The sequence below is a fragment of the Elgaria multicarinata genome, chromosome 9 (assembly GCF_023053635.1).
Source record: "Elgaria multicarinata webbii isolate HBS135686 ecotype San Diego chromosome 9, rElgMul1.1.pri, whole genome shotgun sequence".
NCBI classification, from domain to species: domain Eukaryota; kingdom Metazoa; phylum Chordata; class Lepidosauria; order Squamata; family Anguidae; genus Elgaria; species Elgaria multicarinata.
In genome coordinates, this window is record NC_086179.1 from 23,617,693 (window position 1) to 23,642,864 (window position 25,172).

Here is a 25,172-nt window from a genome sequence, read left to right on the forward strand (position 1 = left end):
GGCGGTATAGAAATGGAATAAATAAATAAATAAATAGGTATTTCACAGCGAATTTGAGATATTGAATTCCAAAATCATTTAAGCCAAGCAGCACTACATCTTGTTTTTAGGGATAAAAGAGCGTCATTTGCACCTTCTAACTATTTGATGAATCTGACCATCCCCAAACTTAGAAAGGCATTTACGCTAGCCAAATTCAATGTTTTACCGTCCACACTGCTGGAAGGTAGATTCAAAAAGATCCCTTATACCAAGCGGATTTGCCCGTGTGAGATGAGAGAAGTAGAGACAGTGGGGGGGGGATCCGCACGTCGCTCCCAGAGCGCTTCTATGCGACCCCAGAGCACCCTGAAAACGATAGTCTGACTTCCCTGTAAAAGAAATGAGGAAGAGCCGTCCATGCTGCCGCCGCCGCCGATGAGGAGAGCTCTCTGCCGGAGAGGAGAGCTCGGCAAAAGAAGGCAGGGTGAAGAGTGGAAGAAGCTCTCTACCTCGCCTTCTTTTGCCGAGCTCTCCTCTCCTGCGGAGAGCTCTCCTAGTTGGTGGCGGCGGCGGCAGCGGCATGGACGGCTCTTCCTCGTTTCTTTTACAGGGAAGTCAGACTATCGTTTTCGGGGTGCTCTGGGGTCGCATAGAAGCGCTCTGGGAGCGACGTGCGGATCCCCCCTGGGTCATATCCTACTTCATTGTAACTTTTATCAAGACTTTAGATCTTCTCTTATAATCCCACTCATACAAAAATTCCCAGGTGGGCTGGATGAATTCTACCTAGAGTATCTTTTGTCAGACCTGAACTCTCAGGTCAGAGCTAAAGTGGCTAGATTTTGCGCAGCAGCTATAAACCGTCGTAGAGAGGTGATAAATTAACATTGTTAAATGTTCTACAGATGGGTTTGTCATGTTTCTCCTGTGGTACCTGTATATTTTGACTTTTAATCTCTCAATTTTAACTTTATTTTACTGTTGTTGTTTTTAACTTATTTTATTGTTCATTTGTTCTGACATGCTGGCTGTGTGCCATAATAAACTTGATTGATTGATTGGAGAGTTAAGCTGGGGAGAAGGGGAGGACCCACTAAATCATCAACACAACACTTGAAAAAAGTTTATGATAACATCACAGTACTTTTCTGAATGCTCCGTCACTTTACTTGGCAGAAGTCTCCTCTGCTTGCCTCTGATTCGATTACTGAAATGGAGATTACACATTTTTAAAAAAAATCTTCCTGTGATTCACAGTGTGCTCACAAACAGTAGGATCAAATGTGTGTGTTCTGAACATCATTAAAATCTAGCCTGTCATATCATTTCATCCGGCAAACTCCCTTGGAAACAGCTACCACTTACCCCTAGGAAAAACATATTTTTTACAATCACACTTGGTGCAATTTTGAATGCTGGTATGGAGTCATTAGCATGCAATTTGGTATAATCAGTCCTCTTTCTCGACATTTTAAGTATGGCTTCAGACAGAGAGAAACTACATCTGAAACAGCACAACAACACTGTTGTTGTTAAGGGTGTTGCATTAGGGCAGTGCAAAATATCACTAAGGCTGCAATCCTACATCCTGGGAGTAAGCACGTTGAACTTAAAGGGGTTTAATTCTAAGTGGACATATATAGGATTACACTGTAAGAAATGTTGCTAGTCTTATTGATACATTTAGGCCCTTTCTACAACTAAGGGCCTTCGGGGAGAGAGGGGGGATGAACCCGGACTTACCCTGCTCTTGTGCAGAGCCTCCATTGTGCGCAACAATGGATGCTCTGTTCACATCTGTCCTGTTGTGTAAATGGGGACTTAATGGCCACCATTTTAGCAGAGGGGAGAAATTACATAATTTTTGGAGCCTCCATTGTTGCATATAATGGAGGTTCCAGATGAAGGCAGACAGGCTCATGACATCATCGGATGCTTGCCGAGCTGGGATGGAAGCTTGGGTGGTGTCGTGAATGGAGAGGAATGGCGGCAGTGGCGGGGCGAATCGGATGTGGGTGAGTTTATTTATTATTTATTATTTATTTGCCCATCCCTAGCTTATTTTGATGTTCTCCAATTAAGAGCCTCGTGTGGCACAGAGTGGTAAGCAGCAGTTACTGCAGCCGAAACTCTCCCTACGGCCTGAGTTCGATCCCAGCAGAAGCTGGTTCTCAGGCAGCTGGCTCAGGTCGACTCGAGGTCGGTAAAATGAGTACCCAGCTAGCTGGCGGAAAGGTAACTGCAACTGGGGAAGGCAATGGCAAACCACCCCACTACAAAAGTCTGCCAAGAAAATGTCAGCGAAAGCAGGCATCCCTCTAGGAATCAGTAATGACTCAAGTGCTTGCACGAGAGGTTCCTTTCCTTTTTTCCAATTAAGGGCATGGAGGTGTCTTGATCCCCTGTTTGGTCATGAACAGCATTGTGAGATGGCTGTCCATCAACACAGTGCCATACACAAGCCATTGCAAGTGAAGTGTGAAGCCTTTTACCCAGAAGTCTGGGCTGCATCAGCCTTCCCCCCCCTTCCCCGTCCAGACACGATATGACTAGTCATGCTGACTATTTTAAGAGGAGCACGATTTTATAGAGAAAATACCAAGACTTTGCATCCAATTCTTACTAAGTATTTCTTTTCAGTATAATAGCTGTATTAGTCTAGCAATTCTCTTATAAAACAGAAATGCACCTTGAGAATAAATGGACGGCATTTCCCTTCTGGGGTAATTTTAGACAGCTTAATGGAAAATGCCCCTAAATGGATCCACTAAAAGAAAGGAGGAAGAAAAAGCAATGACATTTCTTAAAGTTGCCAGTGTACCCTTGGGCAGATGTTACCCTTTCCTGCATGACACAAGCTTGTAAAGCAATGATCAGCTCCAACATAATATTTGTATAAAATTGCACATTGAGTGGGTGGATTTGTATTCAGAAGTTCTTCCAGCCCCTGGGTTGAAGTGTTGACAGGAAGCCTGTATTAGACTGCAAACACCCTTTCCTTGGAGTAAGCCCCATTGAATATAGTAGGACTTACTGCTGAGTAAATATGCATAGGATTGTACTGTTAGCTACGTATAGTTCTATACATGCCTACTCAGAAGTTAGTCCCATTAAATTCAACAGGGCTTACTCCCTTGTAAGTGGGTATAGGAATGTGGCCTATATGCACATCTACTTAGGAGTAAGCCCCATTGAACAATGGGACTAACTTCCGAGTAGAAATGCATAGGAATCCATTGCTAAAGTCCTAAATACTGAGACAATAGATTAACAATTGGGGGAGGCAGGCTTGGATCAATCCATATCAGATGTGGGGAGGGGTGCCAAAAACAGAAGTGCTTTCTTTGTTCTGTTTTTTAAAAATATTTTATTTATTTTTTCTCAGAAAATAATATATTTTTCATGGCGTAGTTCCTAACTTAGGTATTGTTCAGCATGTTAAACTGTAAGCAAGCTTTGGGCAACACACAGCCCATGGGTGCCTCCCATTGCCTCTGGTGTGGTTCTTGCCCCCCACCCTGCATGCCACTGAATTAACCAGCAGTGGGAATATTCACCATTTTGAGTTCTACAAAGCACCGAAAGGGTCAAATTCAGCTCGAGAACAAGCTAAATGAAACCCTTTTAGCTCTCGATTGTGGTTGGCCACTGAATGTCAGTAGCAAACCACCCGGTGCCCTTTGAAATGCAGCCTATGAAGGGGGGGGCATCCAAGCAAAAAACTCCTCCCAGACCCCTCACAGTTGCCCACTCCTGCTGTAAACCATTAGCAATCTAATGAGTCATGATTACAGCAAAGGTAATTAAAATGCAAAAAAAAAAGAGGTCTTGTCAAGAAATATATACCCCATGTGGGAGAATATATTTCATACCTTAATGACCAAACCGTCAAAAATTAAGTATTTTAAGTGTGCCTTCTTCAGCTTCCCTGCATTTGTGCTAGATGGGCGATTTTGCATATCTAGCAGTGGTGCTTCTCAGGGGGAGGGAAGGAGGTCGGGACGAGAGTTGCATAAATTGTTGCATAAGTTATGCCAGTACAAGTGCAGCAAAGTCCAATTTTGATACACTTGAGAAAGATCACAGACGAAGCATTGGGCTAACAGATTTTATTCTCGAGAATAAGGTGACTTCCTGGCGCTATTGCTGCTAAATCAGGGTCACACTGTGCCGGAGCGAAACAATAGCATATATTCATCCAGGTGTTACACATCATTAACCCACACCTCATTGGTTCGCATTACTTGCCACATCACCCAGGCATTCGCTGTCATACACAAGCAGTGATCAAAAGGAGAATTGCAACAGAGAAACTTTTAGCTGCTGCCATTGCCACGTGCGTTGTTTACCTGGTCCCAGGTATCCTTTGCACTGTATACTCACATTCTCGCACGTAGCCTTTACCTAATATGGTGGTGTATCCAGGAAAACAGCTGTAGGGATTCAGCTGGATTTATCTAGGCAGTGTTATCTGAAACTGACCTGAACTGTCAACAAGGCTAATCAGGGTTAGGAATGTGCCCATGTGTCATTTATCTAAAGCTGAATGGAGCTGGAATGGAGGAAGAATACCTGCCAATATTGTGATAGAGGAAAGGAAAATTGACTTATTTTGGGGTCTGAGGCAAGTTTACACAACACAGGCATAGGAAATGCTGTATGGCCAATGCCCCAGTCTCCCTGCCCCTGGCGATGCCCCCCTTTCCCATCTAAGCACTTTTTCCCCAAACATGGTCACTTATCCAGAATTGCACTGCCTATGAGGGCGAGGGGGTGGGGAGCATGGTTTCAGGGCTCTGAGGTCGGAGCCCTGTTTCCAACCTTGGAGCCCAGAAACCAAACAATCCTATCTGCCACCCCACACCCAGGAGGCATAGCATTGTTCCCTAAACCTCATTTCAAACTTTTGAAAAAGGGGTAAGGGGCCTGGCATTCCGAGATCCCCCATCCCTGGGTTAGGCCTCATCCCTTAGCCTCAGCGTTTTAAAAGACAGGCATTGTTTCCAAGTTGACAGTTGACAACCCCTATGCTCTAGCTTGGATGGCTTCAAAGCTTTCACTCTTTCCTCCCCCCAACCAGCCTAACTGATATAATACAACTGTAGAATGAAAAATTCAATTGCCTTCTCAATTAATTAGTTACATCACTGTATTGATCTCAATGTGGAGTCTCTTTTACTCAGGTTATAAATTCTTATTCAAATGTAGGGCCTGCTGCTTAAAGAATTATTTACTCCATTTGGAGAAACATTAAACAATGACTGTATGACATCTCTACTCAATTCATTGAAAAACATGAGTTGAATATTTATTGGAATAAAATTGCACATTAAGACAAACAATAATTCTGCTGCAAAACCCACCTTGCTTTGCTTTTAGAATGATGTACATAGTAGGGATGGGTGAAAAATTGTTCAGTTAATTTTTTTCATTAAAAATTAGCAATATTCGCATTTTTCATAAACAGTTTGTCCATCCAGGCGAAGACCTTTGAATGCCTAGCTCTTAAAAGCTTGGGTTACTTTGAATCCTTATGTATTCAGCCATGTTTATTATTATTGCATTACATTCATATCCCACCTTTTTCCTCCTGCAAGGAACTCAAAGGGGCTTACATGATCTTCCCCCTCTCCATTATATCCTCACAACAATCCTGAGAGGTAGCTTAGGCTGAGAGTCCATGATTGGCCCAAAGAACTCAGTGAGTTCATGGCCGAGTGGGGATTAGAAGCTGGATATCTCCCAAGTCTCAGGCCAACACTAACCACTATACCATACTAGCTCTGCATTTGTGGTACTGACTTAGGTAGGGCGACCATATGAAAAGGAGGACAGGGCTCCTGTATCTTTAATAGTTGCATAGAAAAGGAAATTTCAGCAGTATCATTTGTATATTTATTTATTTATTGCATTTCTATACCGTCCAATAGCAGGAGCTCTCTGGGCATTTCACAAAAATTAAAACCATTCAAAGTATAAAACAACAGTATAAAACCATAATATAAAATACAATATAAAAGTATATATGGAGAACCTGGTGAAATTCCATCTTCATCCCAACAGTGAAAGCTGCAGGAGCTATACTAGAGTGACCACATTTAAAAGAGGGCAGGGTACCTGCAGCTTTAAGTGTTGTGATGAAGAGGAAATTTCACCAGGTTCCCCATATATACAAATGACACCTGCTGGAATTTCCTTTTCAATACAACTGTTAAATATACAGGAGCCCTGTCCTCCTTTTCATATGGTCACCCTAATTAAATGCTAACTTGATACCTCCCCATATATGTTGGACTACTAACCCCATCAGCCCCAGCCAGCATTGCTGATTGGGGCTGATGGGAGTTGCAAACCAACATGTGTGGTGAGGAAGACACCAGTTTGGGGAAGGATGGCTTAGTTAATAAATTTCTTTTTTAAAAAGGATTAATTTAATATAATTTCTAATTGCTTTACCTGTCCACATACTCTGGTTAATGTGAATGTAAATGACGTGGAATTGAAACACAAGTCCTCTCAATGTGACAAAACATTTACTCAGACTTTAGAATTCTAACTCATGCTGTACAATACAATAAGACTCATTATAAGTGAAATCCTGCGTTGTACAGAGTGGTTATGTTGCCCAGAGTACAGCTGGGAGCCTGCAGTGACTTCATGTCAGTCAAGGAGTGAATGTGAAGCCTGTGTGGGCATCACTGCTTTGGGCGATTTTGCATATCTAGCATTTATTTTTCATAAATTTATTTATGAAAAATAAATTTAAAGACCACATTTAAAGTCTACATGCAAGTCTACACCCCCAATTTAGTTGATAAAATTCTAATCAGGTGAAATCAGGCCTTAGTCCAAACTGGTAATGCTAATACTTGCTGCATTGCAACAACATTTTCATTGCCTGACAGAAGCCCTGTTCAGGCATTATTCAAACCACTTACCTGGATTTGCAAGTGGGGAACGGGGCCATTTTATATACTGCAATTTTAAACTTTTATATTGCATTTTATAGTCTTGAATTTTATGGTTTTAGGTGTTGTGAACTGCTCAAAGGGCTAAAGCTATTGGGTGGTACATAAATGTAATACATACACAGTGCAGCCCTGCTCATGTGTTCAGGTAAGCAGTTTGATTGACACCCAAAGAGGTCTAGAGTACCATCCCATTCCTACATAGGCAGGGTAGTGGCCGTCAAAAGACAATTTCCCTTTAGTCAAGCCCCATGCCACTCCAGGAATCATTTGAAGCTCAGTTTTTGTGGGTCACACAGGTTGTATGGTTACTTCCTATCCAGCTTGACATTCTTGGCAGAGATTCTCCAACAATCCAGATTTGCCTCAGAAGCAGCTCTAGAGCTTCCAGGCCCGAGGTAGAATCGCTGAAATCTCCTCAGAAGTTAGCAAAGGATCACGAAGGTTACTGAACCCCTTTTGAACCTGAAGAAAGATGGCTCTGGAGGGCAGCCCTTTCCTTGCATCATGGCAGCCTCTCAGTTTGATATCTTTTTAATATCAGGAGGGGACAGGAACCTGGCAGGTGCCAAGAGAGGTGTCCGCCATGTTGGAACCTGACTAGCGTTAGCTCTACAGTGTTTCAGAGCGGATTTTTTCTCCAGCCCTTTCTGAAGATTAGTGCCTGCTCCAGATTTTTGAGGGGCTTTGGGCAAGGCTCCCTCAGTAGACCCCCTCCCTCAGTGAGGCTGTCTTTTCACTGCTATGATTCCAACCAAGCCCTCCTGCCGAGAGACAGGAGGGCTTGGTTGGAGACAATAAAGAGACAATAAAGAGATCTGCCATGCAATCCACAATGCTTTATTCAGTAAATAGACATCTCTTCATATCTGAAGGGAGTGTGAATGCTAGAAGCTATCCCTCTAACTTAATTAGCCCAACAAAGTAAGGCAGTTGCCTGTTACCTGAATGGGCAGTTTTCTGCCATGCCCGACAGGCTTTTATTGAACCCCTCCTTCAGGGAGGGTCTTTAAGCTGTAACCTCTGGCAAGTGGCTAGTCTAGCAGACCACCTCCCACCTCCTCTCAACTCTGCCCACTTGACCCTGTGGCAAATGCTGGGATCTGCCAATTTTGATGCTCCCTCCTCCTCCAACAAAGACTGAGTTCCCAGGGGCGGGAAGGATGATTTTTGAGCCTGGGCCTCCTGTTTGATAAGCTCCTGCGAAGATTCCTCCTTGACTCCTAGAGAGTCTTGGAGAATTTCCTCCTCCACTTCCTGTCTTGGCTTGTCTTCTCCTTCAGCCTCCAAGTCCAATTTGGGATACATACCAGGGAGGCTAGGCCTGATGCTGGCATTGCTCCTCATCCTCTTTCCCATCACTGTTAACATTGCTACTCACTGGTACAGAGCCAGTGAGCAAGTCAGCAGTGGCATCTCCTGCTCCTCCTTCTCACCAGTGCTGTTGTCTGGGCCACAGTGAGAGGCATGTGAACAAGCTGGCCGTAATGGTAACAAGGAGGAGCAACTCCAGAAAGCTCTTGACAGTGGGCCCTGCTGAGGTGGTGGCCCTTGGCAGGAGCCCCACTATGCCCACCCTTGATGCTGGAGATGCTGGGGAATGAATCTGTTGTGACTTGCTGTGCGCAAATCATGTACTCTACCATGGAGCAATAGAACTTTTCCATAGAGGAGGCATAATTAACTTGGAACCTGGGGAAATAATCTAACAGATGTAAGGGGAATGTAGCTTTTGGAGATGCCACTAAAATACCAGCCAAAGCAAAAATTATAATGTAGGGGTGGCGTGGATGATAAACATCCAAGGAACTTCAAGAGAAGCCACAAGTTTTATGTAAGAGCATTGGATTTCTCCGGAGCAATTTGCACACCCCAGTCACTTTAGTGATATGTACCTAATCTGTTGAGTTATTTATTGCTCTGCTACGTTAAAAGAAATGGACACTCAAAGCAATGTCTCCTGTTATGAAACACATTGTCTGGGGAAGAAAAAAAAAGCACAACATAAAACTCTTTCAGCTTTTATTAAATATTCTCTAGCAAGCTATGTGCAGTTCAAAAACAAAAACCTGTGAATTTGAAAAGGCTGGATATAGGCTCATAATATTTTGGAAGGACTATTAAACTCCTTGCAAGGAAAACAGGGCCATCCAGCTTCCATTACCCAAAATGCCAGTGTGCTGTGCTTCAGTGTGCTTGTCCATATCCATTACAAAAGGGAATTTAAGTTACCTATAATCAGGGTGTACTGTGTTATGTAAATCAAACCATTCTGATGGCTTTATTCAATGAAGTTAGTTTAGAAATGGAATGTATTTGGAAGGGTAGGATAAAACCCGTGTGTGTAGATTGCATTTTAGGAATTGGTTCAGGTACTTTAGCACCTGGACTTTACCACAGTGCATCTTGGGAACTGTGGGTTGTGCATCTTGGGAACTGTGCATCTTGGGAACTGTGGTACTTTAGCACCTAGACTTTACTGCATTGGATCTTGGAAAATGTGTTTCAGGTTCTTTAGCAGCTGGACTTCATTGCATTGCACCTTGGGAATTGTGGTTCAGTTGCAATAATGCAGGGATGGGAATATGGTGGCCCTCCAAATATTGTTAGATTACAACTCTCGTCACCCCTGAACATAAACTATGATGGCTCGGGTTGATGGGAACTGAGGTCCAACCATCTCTGGAAGGCCACAGCTCCCCCACCCTGCCAGTATATTAAATGTACGTGGTGCCTGGTTACATGCCTGTGCTATGCTTTACAGTGGCCCCATTCAGACAACACGCTAAACCATGCTGCTTTAAGCAGCATGGTTTAGCGTGTTGTCTGAACAGGGCCAGTGGCTACTAAAAGAAAACATTGCAATGGGTTGTGAAACGGATCTGAAAGCTGACACAACAGCTGTGGTGATTAAGTAAATATAAACAATTTTGGCTCTTTTGTGTGATGTGTCTCTATGCCCAACACATGTACTATGCCTTAAAATGAGCAGTTAACAAGGTGCCGTGCCAGCCCATGGGTGTTAGTAATTCTACATAGCTCAAGCACTCAGCAAGCACAGCAAGTGGAGGCTGGTGGCTCCAGTGTCAGTGGGGCGGTGAATCCTCTCAGGGTTTCAGCAGAACCAGTCAGAAATAAACCATTCAAAGTATTTTCCCCAACCACCAAATCATTTGCTAGTTTCCCAGCTTTGATGCAATTTCTAACCTATTCTAAAAGACTGAATCCCCTCTCCTACAGCATAGTTACTTGCAGCAAGAACTTTCAGCTAAAATATGTTGGTATTTGCTTGTTATTTTTTGCTCTGCTCATTTTGCCTTTGGCCCCACCTACCACTGGGATGCAGCCCCTGAAAGCTTCTCAAACTGGAATCGGCCCTCAGCCTGAAAGAGGTTCTGCACACCTGCCATATAGCATCCTTCCCCACCCCCATTTTCCCCACCCCATATAAATAACCTTTTCAGAGCTGCTAGGTTTTGGTCAGTCAATTAGAGCAGTCTTCCTCAACCTGGGGCACTCCAGATGTGTTGGACTACAACTCCCAAAATGCCCCAGCTGGCTGGGGCATTCTGGAAGATGCAGTCCAACACATCTGGAGCGCCCCAGGTTGAGGAAGGCTGAATTAGAGTAACAGTGGGCATGTCTAGATGAGGGGGGTTGAGGGGGATGATCTCGCGATTTTATGATCGCGAGATTGTCCCCCTCATCTACATGCGGTGCATGACGGCACGGCCGCCATTTTGGATTTTTTATTTTTAAAGGAAAAGGAACGCACAAGCGCTCAAACGAAACTGTGAGGGATTTTTTTTAAAAAAGCAAACAAACCTCGCGCTCCTCCCACCCCAAGCCCCAATGGGCACAGAGCTCCTGAGGAGCTCCGTGCCCTGTGCCCGGTTCCCCGCTCCTCATGGTTACTCACAAGGAGCCGGGGGGAAACTGCGATGATAGGCCACATGTCCCATGGTCTTGGGATCATTCCAAGACCACGTGAAAAAGCGGGATGGAAGGGTAGGGGGATATCCCAGGGAAAGGGAGGGATCATCCCTCCCTGCTACCGGGATGCCCTGTGCATTATGTGGATGCACAGGGACAATCCTGGGGCAATCCCTGGGATATTGCCCCATCTAGCCATGCCCAGTGACAAAATGTTCAGCAAAACAATGGAGTTTATGTTCCTGGGCAAACGGAATGGGCTGGGCATGGAAAAGTGATGGGAGAATGAGTGATGTTCAAGTTTGTTAAGTTTCTCCAAATTCTACCTGCAAGTTCAATCTGTCCTGTTCCCCATCCATCCCCCATCTGAATGGGGGAAAGGATGCATTTGGGTGCATTGGGTGTTTTTTTAAGTGTGCACCCAAATGCATACTTTTCTCCCATTGTGAAAAATTTGCACTTTTAAAAAATGGGTATTTTTTCCTAAATTTTGTGAATAATACTGCAAGCTCAGGAATGTGTGAATTTTGCCCTGCAAAATGCACTCATATTCAGGGTGTGAAGAGGTCACATTCTGGACTTAAATGAATGGAAATGACTTTCTCATAGGATGTACATTTCGCGCATGGATCTGGATTTCGATTCCTTTTCATATATGTATGATTTCTATCAAAAGCCCGGGAACTTCCAATGTGGCTCACTTGAACTTGTCCTAAAGTTTCTATTTTTGTCTCTCATAAAAAGATTACAGGAAGAGGGAGTTCCTGTCATCACACAAGGTCCTACTATTTGTGGGAAGTTTGCTTTAGCTGACGCTGTTTGCTAAAAAGACACACACACACACACACACACACACAGAGCGTTCAGACAACACTAGTCAACCGTTGATTATTGTGTTGTCTGCCAGGCAAAAACCACCCCACAGCTGACTACTTTCCTCAAATAACAAATGGAGAAAAACAACGCTTTGCAGAGTTGATTAATCACACAACTGTTGGATAGCATGTTGTCTGTTGGGCTCTGTGGACTATTTTGCCCCGTTGAGTTCTCTATTTTGGCTACCCAAACAGCCCTCCGGCAAGAGTGACCAAAGCAGCTGCTGCCATTCTAGTCCAGGCAGCAGAACTTGCAATGGCTGATGGGATACCAGGGGGAGGACTGGGGTGGAGAGAGGGTGAGGGATGTGTCAAACACACCGTTGACTAATAGTCAACTCGATGCTGAGATTAATCTTCAGTTGATTATAGTCATGTCGTGTGGATAGTACCCCCTTGATAATCAACCCTGGAGTTGACTATTAACCCACCATTGATTATTGTCTGAACACAGCCAGAGAGATCATTCTAGCTGTTGTTAAAGTAGCTCTTGTGTAAAGAAACCAGCACTCCTTAGGTCATGCAGTGACCAAAGTTATATTTGGGGAGAGCGACAAGGTGAAAATGGACAATTCCCCTAACACAATGTTCAGCTAGTTAAAGACTTTTTTCACAACATCTTCAAGTTGATGCTAGGGACATCTGTTGCAGCCTTTTGGGGCCCAATGGATCCCGCAGCAACCCCGACTTGACATGTATTTGCAAGCCAAGTGGTGGGTCAGTTCTAAAACCTCCTCAACCATCCCTAGTGCTGCAGTCCTGATCTGCCTCACCCCTCCTCAGCTGCAGGGATGTCCTGCTGTTTGGTCCGGATGGGTAATGCTCACTGAAATACTGCCTTATAGCTCCATCCTAGGCATGTTTACTCAGAACTAAATCATATTAAGTTCAATGAGGCTTACACCTGTGTAACAGGGGGTTGGGATTGCAGCCTTACATCGCCAGCCTTCAACGGCCAAACACAAAGGAGGAGGGGCTGATCCCATGCACACACAATTCCCCTAGAACCACTTTCAGCTAGTTATAGTTCAATTCCCACCCTCACTCCAATTAAATAAGGGACCTCTTGTGTATTGAAGAAATTCCACGAACATGGGTTTCTGGTGCCATCTTGTGTCTGTTTCATAGAATTTCACCAATGTTGAGCACACAGAATTCTAGAATGCATTTTCTACAACGAAGCCCAATTTATTCCCAGGGTTCCTTGATTGGGGCAGCTAAACACATTTAAAAAGTCACTACCAGGCAGTAAATTCACTGCGAATCTGATGATACGATGACTACGCAGGAGTAAGTGCCTGTAATTTCTCTTCTCCTCTGTTTTGCTAACAGAAATGCAAGGATTTATTTTGTAAACGTATGAGAGGGATTCATCACACTTCAAGATCTCAATATTGTGACTTGTAAAAAAAATATCAAGGATGTTCCTTTCTTTTTACAGTAATTGAAATGTACCAAGTTCTGTTGGAAATGTAAACCCCGATTATGATTAGGGAAGGTCCAACCAAAGTTAATTTCGGAAGAAAGTAAAAGCCAGATCCATGATCCCAGGACTTGTGAGTGCCTCCGTGGTTTAGAAACATGGATCTGAAGCATGGATCCTTTGCATTTTGCCAAGGAATATCCCCTGAACCACCATGGAGACAGAGAGCACATCTGCTTCCACAGACTGAATCACGGAAATCATGAATGTGGTGCTTTTTTGTTGCCTTTGCAGAACAAAACCTCCGATGGACAGATTCTCATGGATACTCATTATTTGAAAAAAAAATCCCCCAAACCATGTGCAAAATATGGATCCAAGTCATGGGTCTTCTTGGATCTTCTTGACTTTTACATGGGATCCAAAGTAGATCCTATTCGAATCACAGAGCACATGTGTGTCTATAGATGGAGGCATAAAATGTCTGGATCCTGTGCTTCAGCAAGCCACCATGATGCAAAAACATGAATCCGAGGTATGGATTCTTATGGATTAGCCACATTTTTTTTCAGAGGATATCATAAAAATCACCATCTGGTGATTCACAGCACTGCAATAGGGAGTAAGCCTCTATAAGAAATACAGAAGATTCATAAGGATCTGTGCATTGGATCCATCTTTTCGAGCCATGATGGCACAGTAGTAAGGAATACAAGGATTTTATGGCTTGTTCATAGGCCACAGGTATGCTGTGTGATTTGACTGTGATTTTGGGTGAGCCTTTGTAGAGGATCTTTGCCTTGGATCCATGGTTTGTGCCATGGTGATGCAGTGAATCACTAGATCCATGTGTGTTTTTTTCCTTTTTTTCTTTTGTCTGCTGAAATCCCTGGCCACAGATATGATTTTGATTTAAATTTTTATTGTGAATATCAACAAAACAGAACAGAAAATACATCGTGGAAATGAAAAACAACAACCATACATTATGTATAAGATTATAGTCATTTCCCATCATATGCACCGTTCATTAAAAGAAAAAGAAAAGGGAGAGTTATACAAAGGCTTCAAGAAAAGCAGACCAGATAGCTGTACATTTATCTACTTGCAAGTTGCATCTATATGACACCTGTTCAAAAGTTGATAATATTATTAGGTCCTCGATCCATTGCATTATGGGAGGTGTGGATTTGTCCTTCCAATATGATAGTATAAGTCTTCTAGCTGTCATAAGGGCTAAAGGCTCTGAAGATCCATCTGTGCTGAGCATGTGTTAACTTCCAAGAAGCTGGTAGATAATTTAGGAAGAGATGCACATTATTTCATATCATAGATTGTTTCAATACAACGTTCATCCTTATTATAACCTCCTCCCCAAAAGGGGCAACTATGGGGCATTGCCAAAGCGTATGAGTTAAAGAAGCATTAGATGCATTACATATGGTTTTGATTTGATAGGGAGGGGGGATCTGTGATGTTCCATGCCTCAGATCCATGTTTTTGTGCCATAGTGGCACAAATGAGTGGCGGATCCATGATTTTCATAGTTCAGTCCATGGAGGGTGATGTGCTCTGACATGTGATGGTGGTGTGTATGTGGGCTGCTCTGTAAAAATCATATGAAATCAAGAGGATCCTGAGGGGGGAGGGGGTGTTCATGGATCCAGCTTTTACTTTCCTCCTGTTTTTGCTGCATGGTGGCACCAACGAGCGCCAAACCCATAATTTTTACAGTTCAGGCCCTGGAGACAGATGTTCTCTGCAATGTGATTGTGGTTTGGAGTATTTTCCCTGCAAATATCATGAAGATCCATGCCTTGGATCCACATTGTTGCACTATGGCAGTGCCAACAAGTGGTGGATCTATGCTTTTTCTGGTTCAGTCCATGGAGGCAGATGTGCGCTGTGATTTAAGCATGGTTTGGGGGATTTTCTCCTTTAAAATGATATGAAATAAAGCAGATGCATGTCTCAGATGCATGTGTTTGTGCCATGGCACCGCCAACGAGTGTCAGATCCATTATTTTTTACGATTCAGTCCATGGAGCCAAATGTGCTCTGTGATATGACTGTGGCTGCGGTGTCCCCTATAATAATCACATGGAATTCTGAAGATTTGTTTTTGATTTCATAGATCCAACTCCTACCCAGTGCTGTAAATTTCCTTTAGCTTGGTTGGGTCCTGTCTAATATCATTATCTTTCGCATTTCGGACAGAAATTACAATGCGATGCAAATGTGTGTACTCAGTAGTACTATTCTACCTAGGCAAGAACAGTGGCCTTTTCCAACCTGGTGCCCTCCAGATGAGAACTACATCATGCAGAAAGTCCCAGGTTCAATCCCCAGCTTTGTCAGGTAGTGCGAGGAAAAATAATACCTCCAAAAACCCAGAGAGCCGCTCTTGCCAGTCAGTGTAGACAATACTGGTCTGACGGAAAGCTCCATCACACTGGGGGGGAAACCGTCGCTTCTCTGCCTGTGTTTTCATTCCTCAGTTACTTCCTCTTTCAAAAGAGGAAGTACACAAGTACGAGGCCCACTGAGTCCACTGTTCTAATGACGCTGCTTCTCCTGCACAGAGCAGGAGAGAGCAGCAATTTCATGTTTAAAAATACATCAGACTTAAACAGAGTTTTTTTGGGTCGCTCAAGAAAGGCCAGGAGGGGCGGAAGGCGCGTGAGAGGCAGACGACGTCATGTGAAGGACCTGAGCAAACTCTGTGAGTGCCCAGTAATGAGTGTGCAATAAAACGCTTGTTGGATGGAGCTTTCAGTATAAGGCAGCTTCCTTTGAAAACTGATGTACAGAGCTGCAGCCCCAGTTAACCTAACTGATTTGATAGGTGTGGAGGCTGCAATCTTGCACGCAATGACCTGGGATCGAGCTCCATTCAATTCAGTGGGCCTTCCTTCTGAGTAAACACATAAGAGATTGCGCTAGGGGTTAAATCCAACATAAATCCTACTTAGAGTAGATCAGTAAAATGAATGGGGCAAGCTAGTCGTGGTTAATTTCAGTCTCATACATTTCAATGGGTTTACTCCAAGTAGAATTTCTGTTGGATTTTACCCTAAGGGTCTGATGGGGACAGCCAAGCATATTTGCAGCTCTGCACACACACACACACACACACACACCCCGAAGGATCAGTGGGACGTAAAAATGCCCACATTTGGCAGGATCAATCCTGCCTCATATTCCATGATTTTGCAAAGGCAGCACCTAAGGCAGCCGCAAATGAAGGATCCTCTTCCCAACGGAGCCACGACGCTACCTCTGAATCATTCCCTCTCCGATGCAAGAGAGAGGAAGTGAAGACGGCCGGGTTCGTTCAGCCTCCCCGCCCCGCCCCCAAGAGTAAGGCGAACCACGGATAGGGTCCTGGAGAGGTCCATCAAAGCTCTCAGCCAGTGAGGGAGTCCAGAGAGGAGCTAAAGGGGGGGAACCCGGAAGAGAAGTTGCTGCTAACTGGGAAGCTGATTTCCTCTTACTACAGTGGCAGAAAGAGAGAGGCAGAAAGTGGCATCATGTTTCAGTTTGTGGTGAGTCTGTTCTTCAGGGGTGCAGAAGCTGGGCTGCTGGAGGGAATGCAGACGGAGGGGGACCAGGTTGGAGTCCCAGAGAGAAAATCCTGATTCCCTCCTTGAAATGAGAGCTGGGCGGGGGAAGCAACATCAGGATTTGAGGCTGCAATCTTAGGGCGCAATCCCAGGCACGTTTAGACAGAACAAAGTCCTACAACTCCCAGCATCCCCCAGCCAGCCCCCCCCCCGCCCCGCAAACAAATTTAGCTTGACCCCTTAACTGGCTGAGGAATGCTGGGAGCTGTAGGATTTTAAAATGCCATCCCAGGAGTGTTTAGACAGAACAAAGTCCTACAACTTCCAGCATTCCCCAGCCAGCTCTCCCCTTCAAAAAATAGTTTGACCCCTTACTTATTGGCTGGGAAATGCTGGGAGTTGTAGGATTTTGTGCCCTCTTAGTCACACTTCTTCATTTATCACATTTATTTATCTATTGCCTTTTTATATTGCACTATAGCTGAAGCTCACTTCCCTGGGAGTCAGCCCCTCTGGAAAAAGTGGGACCTATGTAAAGTGTTGGAGTCGTAGGACAACGCACACCTGGAAGGGATCAAGTTGGGAAAGGCTGTATGGCTGGCCTTGTTAAAGGATGCCAGCCACGTGCAGAAGCAGCATATCTCTGGGTACCGGATGTTGGGAGTCAAGCCACAAAGGATAGTTACCCCATTTCAGAGACCCAATTGGGCATTATAGGGAGGTGTTTGGCTGGCGCCCTTGGAAACGAAATGCTAGTATTTTGTCTGCTGCAGAGAAATGATTCTTATTCTTCCCAAATGAATAAGAAGCAGATCATAGAATAGTAGAGTTCATTTAAGTCATTCTTTTCCTAGGCCACCCTTCCTCATTTGCTGGCCTCCAGGTGTTTTGGTCAACAGCTTCCAGAATTTCTGGTAATTCACTATGCTGGTAGGGCTGATGGGAGTTGTAGTTCAAAACATCTAGAAAATACCAGATTGAGGAAGGACCACCTCACCATGTTCCAACTATTTACCATCTATTTCCCTATTTATCCATGATCACAAGTCTGTCTCATGGTTCTGCCAGCTTAGGAAAGAGAGCCCTGCTGGACCAGATCAAGGGTCCATCTAGTCCAGCACTCTGTTCACACAGGGGCCAACCAGCTGTCCATGAGAAACACACAAGCAGGACATGAGTGCAACAGCACCCTCCTACCCATGTTCCCCAGCAACTGGTGCATATAGACTTGCTGCCTCTGATACTGGAAGTAGCACATAGCCATCAGAACTAGCAGCCATTGATAGCCTTCTCCAGAATATTTCAACTATATTCGATCTGGGGTGGAAATTCCCCCTCTGTTTGTATTTGTAAACTGCAGCCTTAATTATACCCTTTGAGCATTGCCTAAGTGTTCCAGAGAGATTCATAGCATCACTTAAGAATCGCTCTACCATACTTATGAATCATAAGAAGGCAATAATAGTTTTACTGGCTCCAACTATGGTCAGTTTGGTCTAGCGTTCCCCATCTAGGTTCGCTCCAGATATATTGGACTACAACTCCCATCACTCTGAACCAATACAGTCATAGCTGGTAGGTGTTGTTAGGAATTGTAGTCCAACACATCTGGAGGGAGACTTTTTGGGAAAGGCTGATTCCAGTCTAGAGGAGGTATCTTGTGTTCTTCCAGATGTTTGGCCTACTACTCCCTTAGCCGTAGGTGAAGAGGGAGGGGAGTTGTAAGCCAGAACACTGGGAGATCCAAAAGTTGCCTGCCCCTAGTCTAATACTCTGTTTCCACCAGCAGCCAGCCAGATGCCTCTGGAAACCTGCAAGCAGGACATGAAAGTGTAGCAATCTCCCATTCTTCCATCTTGTATTCAAAGGTATATCGCCTCTGAACTTAGATGTTCCAGTTAGAGTTAAAAGCTCCCTTTTCCACCACACTCGCATTCTTTTTCGGTGTATGCTTATAACTGAAGTAGAGTTCTTGCTCCTTTGATAACCCCAGCACACGTGGCTGAGAAATCAACACCCTTGGTGAACATTTTAGTCACTAAACTTTAGGCAGCTGCGTATACATTTTTGGTTTACCTTCAACTCTTTGACTTATTGCACCATGACCCTTGAAGTCTCCAAGCAGTGTCATCAAGGTGGACTTGTTTTGTCTGAAGGCATCTGCCTTTGGGTGGACCTTGAATGCTGTTGTGCTTTCCACAAGTGACGGTGCTGTAGCGGTGTGAAAGTGGAGGAGTGTACCCCTTTAGGCAGTGCAGTTGAATGTGGATTGTTAAGTGTTTTCTGTGCCATGTTATCTAATATTATCTTTTACTTTTAAAAGAGGGTGGGAAGGGTGGGGGGAAGAGAAAATGTCCAGAGTTGCTTCACAGGCTGGACTGCTGATACAACCTTGATTCTACCCCTGGTGGTATGTACTATAGCCCTGCAAACCCTACCTAGACAAGAGAAAAGTCACCATTCAATGTAAAAGTCCTTCCCTTCTAGCTGATTCAGTGTCTCTGGTTTTAAAAGTTGCTACCTAGAACAGGGGTGGGCAGAAGGTAGATCTCCAGATGTTTTGGACTTCAACACCCAGAGACCCTTGCCAGCATGGCCAACATCTGGAGATTTACCTTCTGCCCACCCCTGTTGTAGAACACACTTATATACACTGAGGTTTGCAGTCTTTCGGTATTCTCTCAGTGACCCTGTTCAGATGATATGCTAACCTATGGTGGTTAAGCAGTTTGAGCTAAACATTATGGCTTAGCATGTCATGTGAACTATTCCTAACCATGGTGGCTACATAACCATGATTTAAACTTGCTCACTTAGCATTTGCTGCAAGAAGGCTAGCGGCCTAACCATGTCTTAGCGTGTTGTCTGAACAGGCCTGATCTGAAATTATATTTGTTCCACACTTATAAGTAGCCACTTGTGTGGTCCTTGATGACCACAGGATTGGAGAAAGTCTTGTAGGCTCCTTGTCACACAGGTAATTGGTTTCTCCTAATGTTCACCCCAAAATCTACCCTCTCTTCTTGGAGGCCTGGTGAGAAAACGTTACATAAGCTGGTTTCATCTATTCATTTATTTATTCATTCATTCATTCAAAATAGTTCTATACCACTCTTCGTTATGAAATTCTGTAGAATTTATTAAAACAACAATGAAAATAAACTTAAGTCATAAGAACAAAAAACTACTAGGACATAAATAAGTAATATAGGTATGTGTAAGCAAGCAGGTTAGAAAACATTCAGCTCAGGGTGTCTAGCAGGCCTACCTCCAAACCTTGTTAATATAAATCTGGACTTATCTTGTCATTTGGAGATCTACCTTCCAGCCGAATCAAGCAAGTATAGAACTGCCTTCGTACAACACAACTATCATTTGTTATCTCTTCATGTATGCACTCTGCCTTATGTGCAGCCTGATAACACCTTCCATTGTTGTTGTTGTTATTTATTTGTATCGCGCCTTTTCCCCAATACCGGGCCTCAAGGTGGCTACAGTACAAGGCATACTGCCTCTCATACTGGAGGTAGCAAATAACCATTATAACTAGTAGCCATTGATAACCTTAATTTGAATTGCCTAATTGCCTTTTAAAGCTGTCCAGGTTGGTCGCTTTCAGTACAGGTAGCTTTCAGAAATCAATGGATTCCTGCATTGAGCAGGGGGTTGGACTCGATGGCCTTGTAGGCCCCTTCCAACTCTGCTATTCTATGATCTTGTGGTAGTGAATTCCATAATTTAACTATGCATTGTATGAAGAAGTGCTTCCTCTCATCTGTTCTAGTATTAAGAGAGAAGGAGAAATAATTCTCCCTATCTACTTATTCCACATATGGCATAATTTTATAACCCCTATCATGTCTCCCCTGACTCACCTTTTTCCGAAGCCAAACAGTCCCAGACATTGTAACCTTTCCTGGTAGGGGAGTTGCTCCAGCTCCTTGATCATTTTGGTGGTTTTTTTCCCTGTACTTTCCCCCCAGCAATATAATACATTTTTTGAGGTGTGATGACCAGAACTGTACACTGTATTAAGAACATAAAGAGTGCCATGTTGGATCAAACTGAGGGTCCATCTAGTCCAGCACTCTGTTCACACAGAGGCCAACCAGCCGTCGGCCAGGGACCAGCAAAGCAGGACATGGTGCAATAGCATCCTACCACCCATGTTCCCCAGCAACTGGTGCACACAGGTTTACTGCGTCTGATACTGGAGGTAGCACATAACCATGAGGGCTAGTAGCAATTGATAGACTTCTCCTCCAGGAATTTATCCAATCCCCTTTTAAAGCCATCACTACATATTGTGGTAGTGAATTCCATATTTCTTCTGTGTTCCGTAAAGGTAGCCTTATGTGTAGACATCTGTAGATGGGCTGTTGCCAATCATGTGTCAGCCCTGGGGTAGAGTGGCACACATGTTGGCATGTAGGGGTTAGGCCTTGCCAGGAGTGTTTGGGAGAACCCCTTTGTGCATGATGTACCCATTTATACTGAACTGGGCTTAGGTCACCCTACTCTCAGGGACACAGAGTGGTGGACTCCTCTAACGTGGCACACTTCAGCTCCTCTCGAAGCATAGTTTGGGAATGGTGGGCCTATAAATGGTGCTCTCTGTTCATCTAGAATTCCAATAAATCCAGATTATTACTTACGTTAAAATTATGATAAAGTAATCAGACTTTCACTGATTCTTCATTTGTTTTCTCTCTTTCTCATTTGTACAGCCACATAGCTCAGATTCTGATCATTGTTAAGAAAGTCAACCACTGTTGGCATTTTTTTCTCACTTGTTGTAGTCCAAAACAAAATTAAAATCTCTTGAAGGACATCCATGTTTCTTCAGGCTTAGGGTTGTGGGTTTTTTGGGGTGGTGGTGGTTTGAGACGGTCTCTTATTCCTCTAACAAAACCTCAGCTGAGAATGCCTTAAATATCTTTTGACTGGGCGGTTGCCTGGAACTCTTGCGTATCAAATCCATGATAAACATCACTTCTACTTAAGACTTCTGATTAGTTTTTGAGAACTGGAAGAATGGGGAAACTCTGATATATTTGGCCTTCTGTTCTCTGTTTGGTGCATAAAGTGTTAGACCCTTCGTCCTCGTGAAGACTGTTGCAGAGCGATAAAGGGATAATCTTATAAACGATGCTTTTGTTTTCATTTTTCAAAAGACCAAAGTAACTGCAGACTTCTGTTTCTAGGGCTATGCATAATATTAGGATAACTATGGCGAGCCCTATAAATTGTTGCCAGTCCTTTCCTGCTCCTGCGTGGCATGTGAATCTATGATTGTCAAATGTGCTGAGAGCTTTTCTCTGTCCTCTTACAAACTATTTTAATCCAATTGGAGGTAGCACTGGCAGATTTTCCCCAATCTCATGGCCTTCTGGTGTTTTAGACTACAGCTCCCAGCAGCCCCAGTCAGCATGGCCAATGGTCAGGAATGATGTAAGTTGTGGTCCAAAGCATCAGAAGGGCGCCAGATTCAGAAATGTTGCATTGTATAAGAAAGTGGTCCATATATAGGTTCCCAAGATGCATCTTGCTGCAAGAGCAGATAATTTTGCAACTTTAAAAGTAGTTATTATTTAAAACATTTCTTAGCCGCCATTCAGGGCAGAAGCCCTCCCAAGGCAGCTTACAACCATACATAAAACAGTATAAACATTAAAAGCAATAAAGACATAGACAGTAAAATATCAGTTAAAAACTATAAAAGATAACAGTAAAAACTAACAATCAACAAGGGCAGTAGCAGCAAAACAGTATTCATTTATGAGAAGGCCATTGTAAAATAAAACATTTTTAAGACCTTCTTAAAAGCCTGTAAGGATGGTGCATGGTGGACCGCCGGTGGGAGCTCGTTCCACAGGTGTGGGGCCACTGCTGAGAAGGCCCTCTCCCATGTGGAGACCCACCTACTTTCTCTCACTTGTGGGCAGGGGAGAAGGGCTTCTCTTTCTGATCTTAAAGTGTGGGTAGGCTGATATGGGTGAAGGCGGTCCTTCAAGTAGCTTGGTCCCAAGCCGTTTAGGGCTTTAAAGGTCAAAACCACCTAAACATGGAGGACCGCTTTGTACGTTGGCAGTCGAGGCTGCAGAAATCCAGGTTTGTACACGGTCACTCAGGTTTGCAGCCATGACACTTGCATGGTGCTCATTGCGCAAACTCAGCACAGTAGCATGGAAATGTTCCCACACCTGCCTCAGCAGCTGGGAGGTGTGACGCAGGTGTGGAAAAGCGTGGTGCTCCATCCACATCACAGCTGTTTGTGGAGCACCACCACACTGAAGTGTTTTCCATGAGGGGGCTGAAACAAATGAAGCAGGCCTGATTGCAACCCTTCCTTTTGGAAGCGGCATACAATCCTCACCCGGGAAGTTATAGGGCCTGATCAGAAGACCCTTTAAACCAGGGTGTTAACCACGGTGGTTAAGCCAGAAAGCTGGGCCATGCCCAGAAGACGCCATAAAACGTGGCTTTAGCCATGGTGAATAAGGCTTTTTGCTTTATTCACCATGGTTAAGGCTGTGGTTTAAGGTGTCTTCTGAACACAGCCCGGCTTCCTGGCTTAACCACTGTTGTTAAAGCCATGGTTTAAGGTGTTTTCTGAACGGGGCCATAGCCACATCAGTTTTCTTCGTGTAAATTGCTTGAAATGCAATTTGTGTGACAATTGCCAGTTGGCAGACCACAGCAAACACTTGTTTTAATGCAGGACCTCTGGCCCAGTGTTCGAGCCCACCTTGGGCCACAGTCTGGCCCACAAGGGTCCCCCTTATGGTCACGCCCTCCTCCTCTGGCCACACCCTCTTTTCCATGACCAACAATCATTTGGTGACTTCCTGGCTTTTGTGCAGTTTCTTACCCCATTCCGGAAGGTGGAACTGCCTCTCCTAAGGCTTCGTTACTGGCAGTAAGAGCTTTAAGCCAAAATAGGCTGGCATTTTTGCCCTAGACCCTTTTGCCTTCCACTGGAATATGGCCTCTGGGAGATTCAGCCCCTTGGGATGAAAGGACTTCAGCACCCCTGTTTAAAAGCATTTTCTCTGATGTGGTTGCATTGGTAATCATCACAAGCAAATAATCCCCTTTCCCTTCCCCCTGCCAAGTAGCAGGTGATTAAGGCTATAGTCCTATACGCACTAACTTGGGAGTAAGGGCTGTTGAACTCAGCGGGGCTGCTCTCCAGCTGGGTGTGTGCAAGGTTGCGCAGTAAGTTGCTGTGTGAGAATTTTCCCACCTCAGAGGTCAATGCAGAGGTGGGGAATTGTGGGGCTCCAGATAATTCGGACTACAGCCCCCATCATCCACAGATCACATAGCTAGTGGTTGGGGACAATGGGAATTGTGGTTCAAAAACATCTGGACGGCTGCAGGTTTTCCACTCCTGAGTTACTGTATGAAATGGCTGCTTGCTCCATGTAAAAATGTGAAAAATGAGCACAATGGTTTCTGCGGAACCAAATAAGAGTAACACCCCCCTGCCCCACGCGCCTGCCATTTTGTAGAATGCCTTGTGGTAAATGGATGGCTTCCCTCATCATCTCCATGGGCCTTTTTCTTCTCTAGGCAACGCTTTTTCTGGTTTCAGAATGGCGCCATAGACAGAAGATCCCATAAACGTAATGAAGAACTTCTCAAATAACTTTGGCATTCTAGAAACCAAACTAGTTTGTCGTCCACTTATCTGGAAGCTAGCAAACGAGGCCGTGTGAACAAAGTGTGGGGAGCCAGGCCCACCTGATACACTCCCTCAAAAAGTAACGGCAGAGGGGTATGTGAAGGTATTGTGGCATGAGAGAGAAAAATAGCTCAGAATACAGTTTGAAGGCCAGGAAAGTATTTGTGTAGCGTGGGTGAGGTGGGGCGGAGTGGGGGAGATGGAGATGTCCAAATAGACAGTGCCAGCTAAGAGGAAGGCCGTCTTGTTCTCATATAGATCTTTGATCTGTGGTTTGCCTAAATGTTTTTCTGTAAGAACTGGCCTGTTGCAAAGCCCCAGCAACTGTGTCACAGAACAGTAGTACAGTCAATTTTTCCAACCACCAATTGATGGAACGACGCCGGCATGCATTTTATGTTCTTTTGGCCAGAAGCAAACGAACCAACATTGCTCTAGCAGGGATGAATTGGATATGATTCTTCCTGCTTGTTATGGTTTGAGCTTTTAGATGCTGGGTCTTCACATCCCACTCCATATGTTGACACAAACAAGTACATGGCAGGAGAAGCAAGACACTGAGCTCTAGAGAAGTGTTTTATAAAGTTGTAGGGATTGTGGAGTGGTCATCCTGGAACCACTCAAAGTCAGGACTGTTGTGTCAGAATTCTGGCAAATGAGGTTAAAGGGGACCGCAGGGGTTGCAGACCACAGTGGGGGCATCTCAGAGGCGGGCATGCCTTTTTTAGGGTGAAGAGTGCG

General features: G+C 44.3%; 1 protein-coding gene across 1 annotated transcript in view; it reads left to right on the top strand.

The window, feature by feature from the left end:
• The first annotated feature begins 1,870 nt into the window (after positions 1-1,870).
• The window catches only part of STMP1 (short transmembrane mitochondrial protein 1), a 33,258-nt gene continuing 9,956 nt past the window's right edge, over positions 1,871-25,172 (top strand). Inside the window, exons 1-3 of the mRNA XM_063134535.1 lie at positions 1,871-1,997; positions 16,681-16,726; positions 18,534-18,612. Coding sequence (XP_062990605.1) covers positions 1,871-1,997; positions 16,681-16,726; positions 18,534-18,612 — 252 coding nt within the window. The remainder of the gene's footprint in view (positions 1,998-16,680; positions 16,727-18,533; positions 18,613-25,172) is intronic.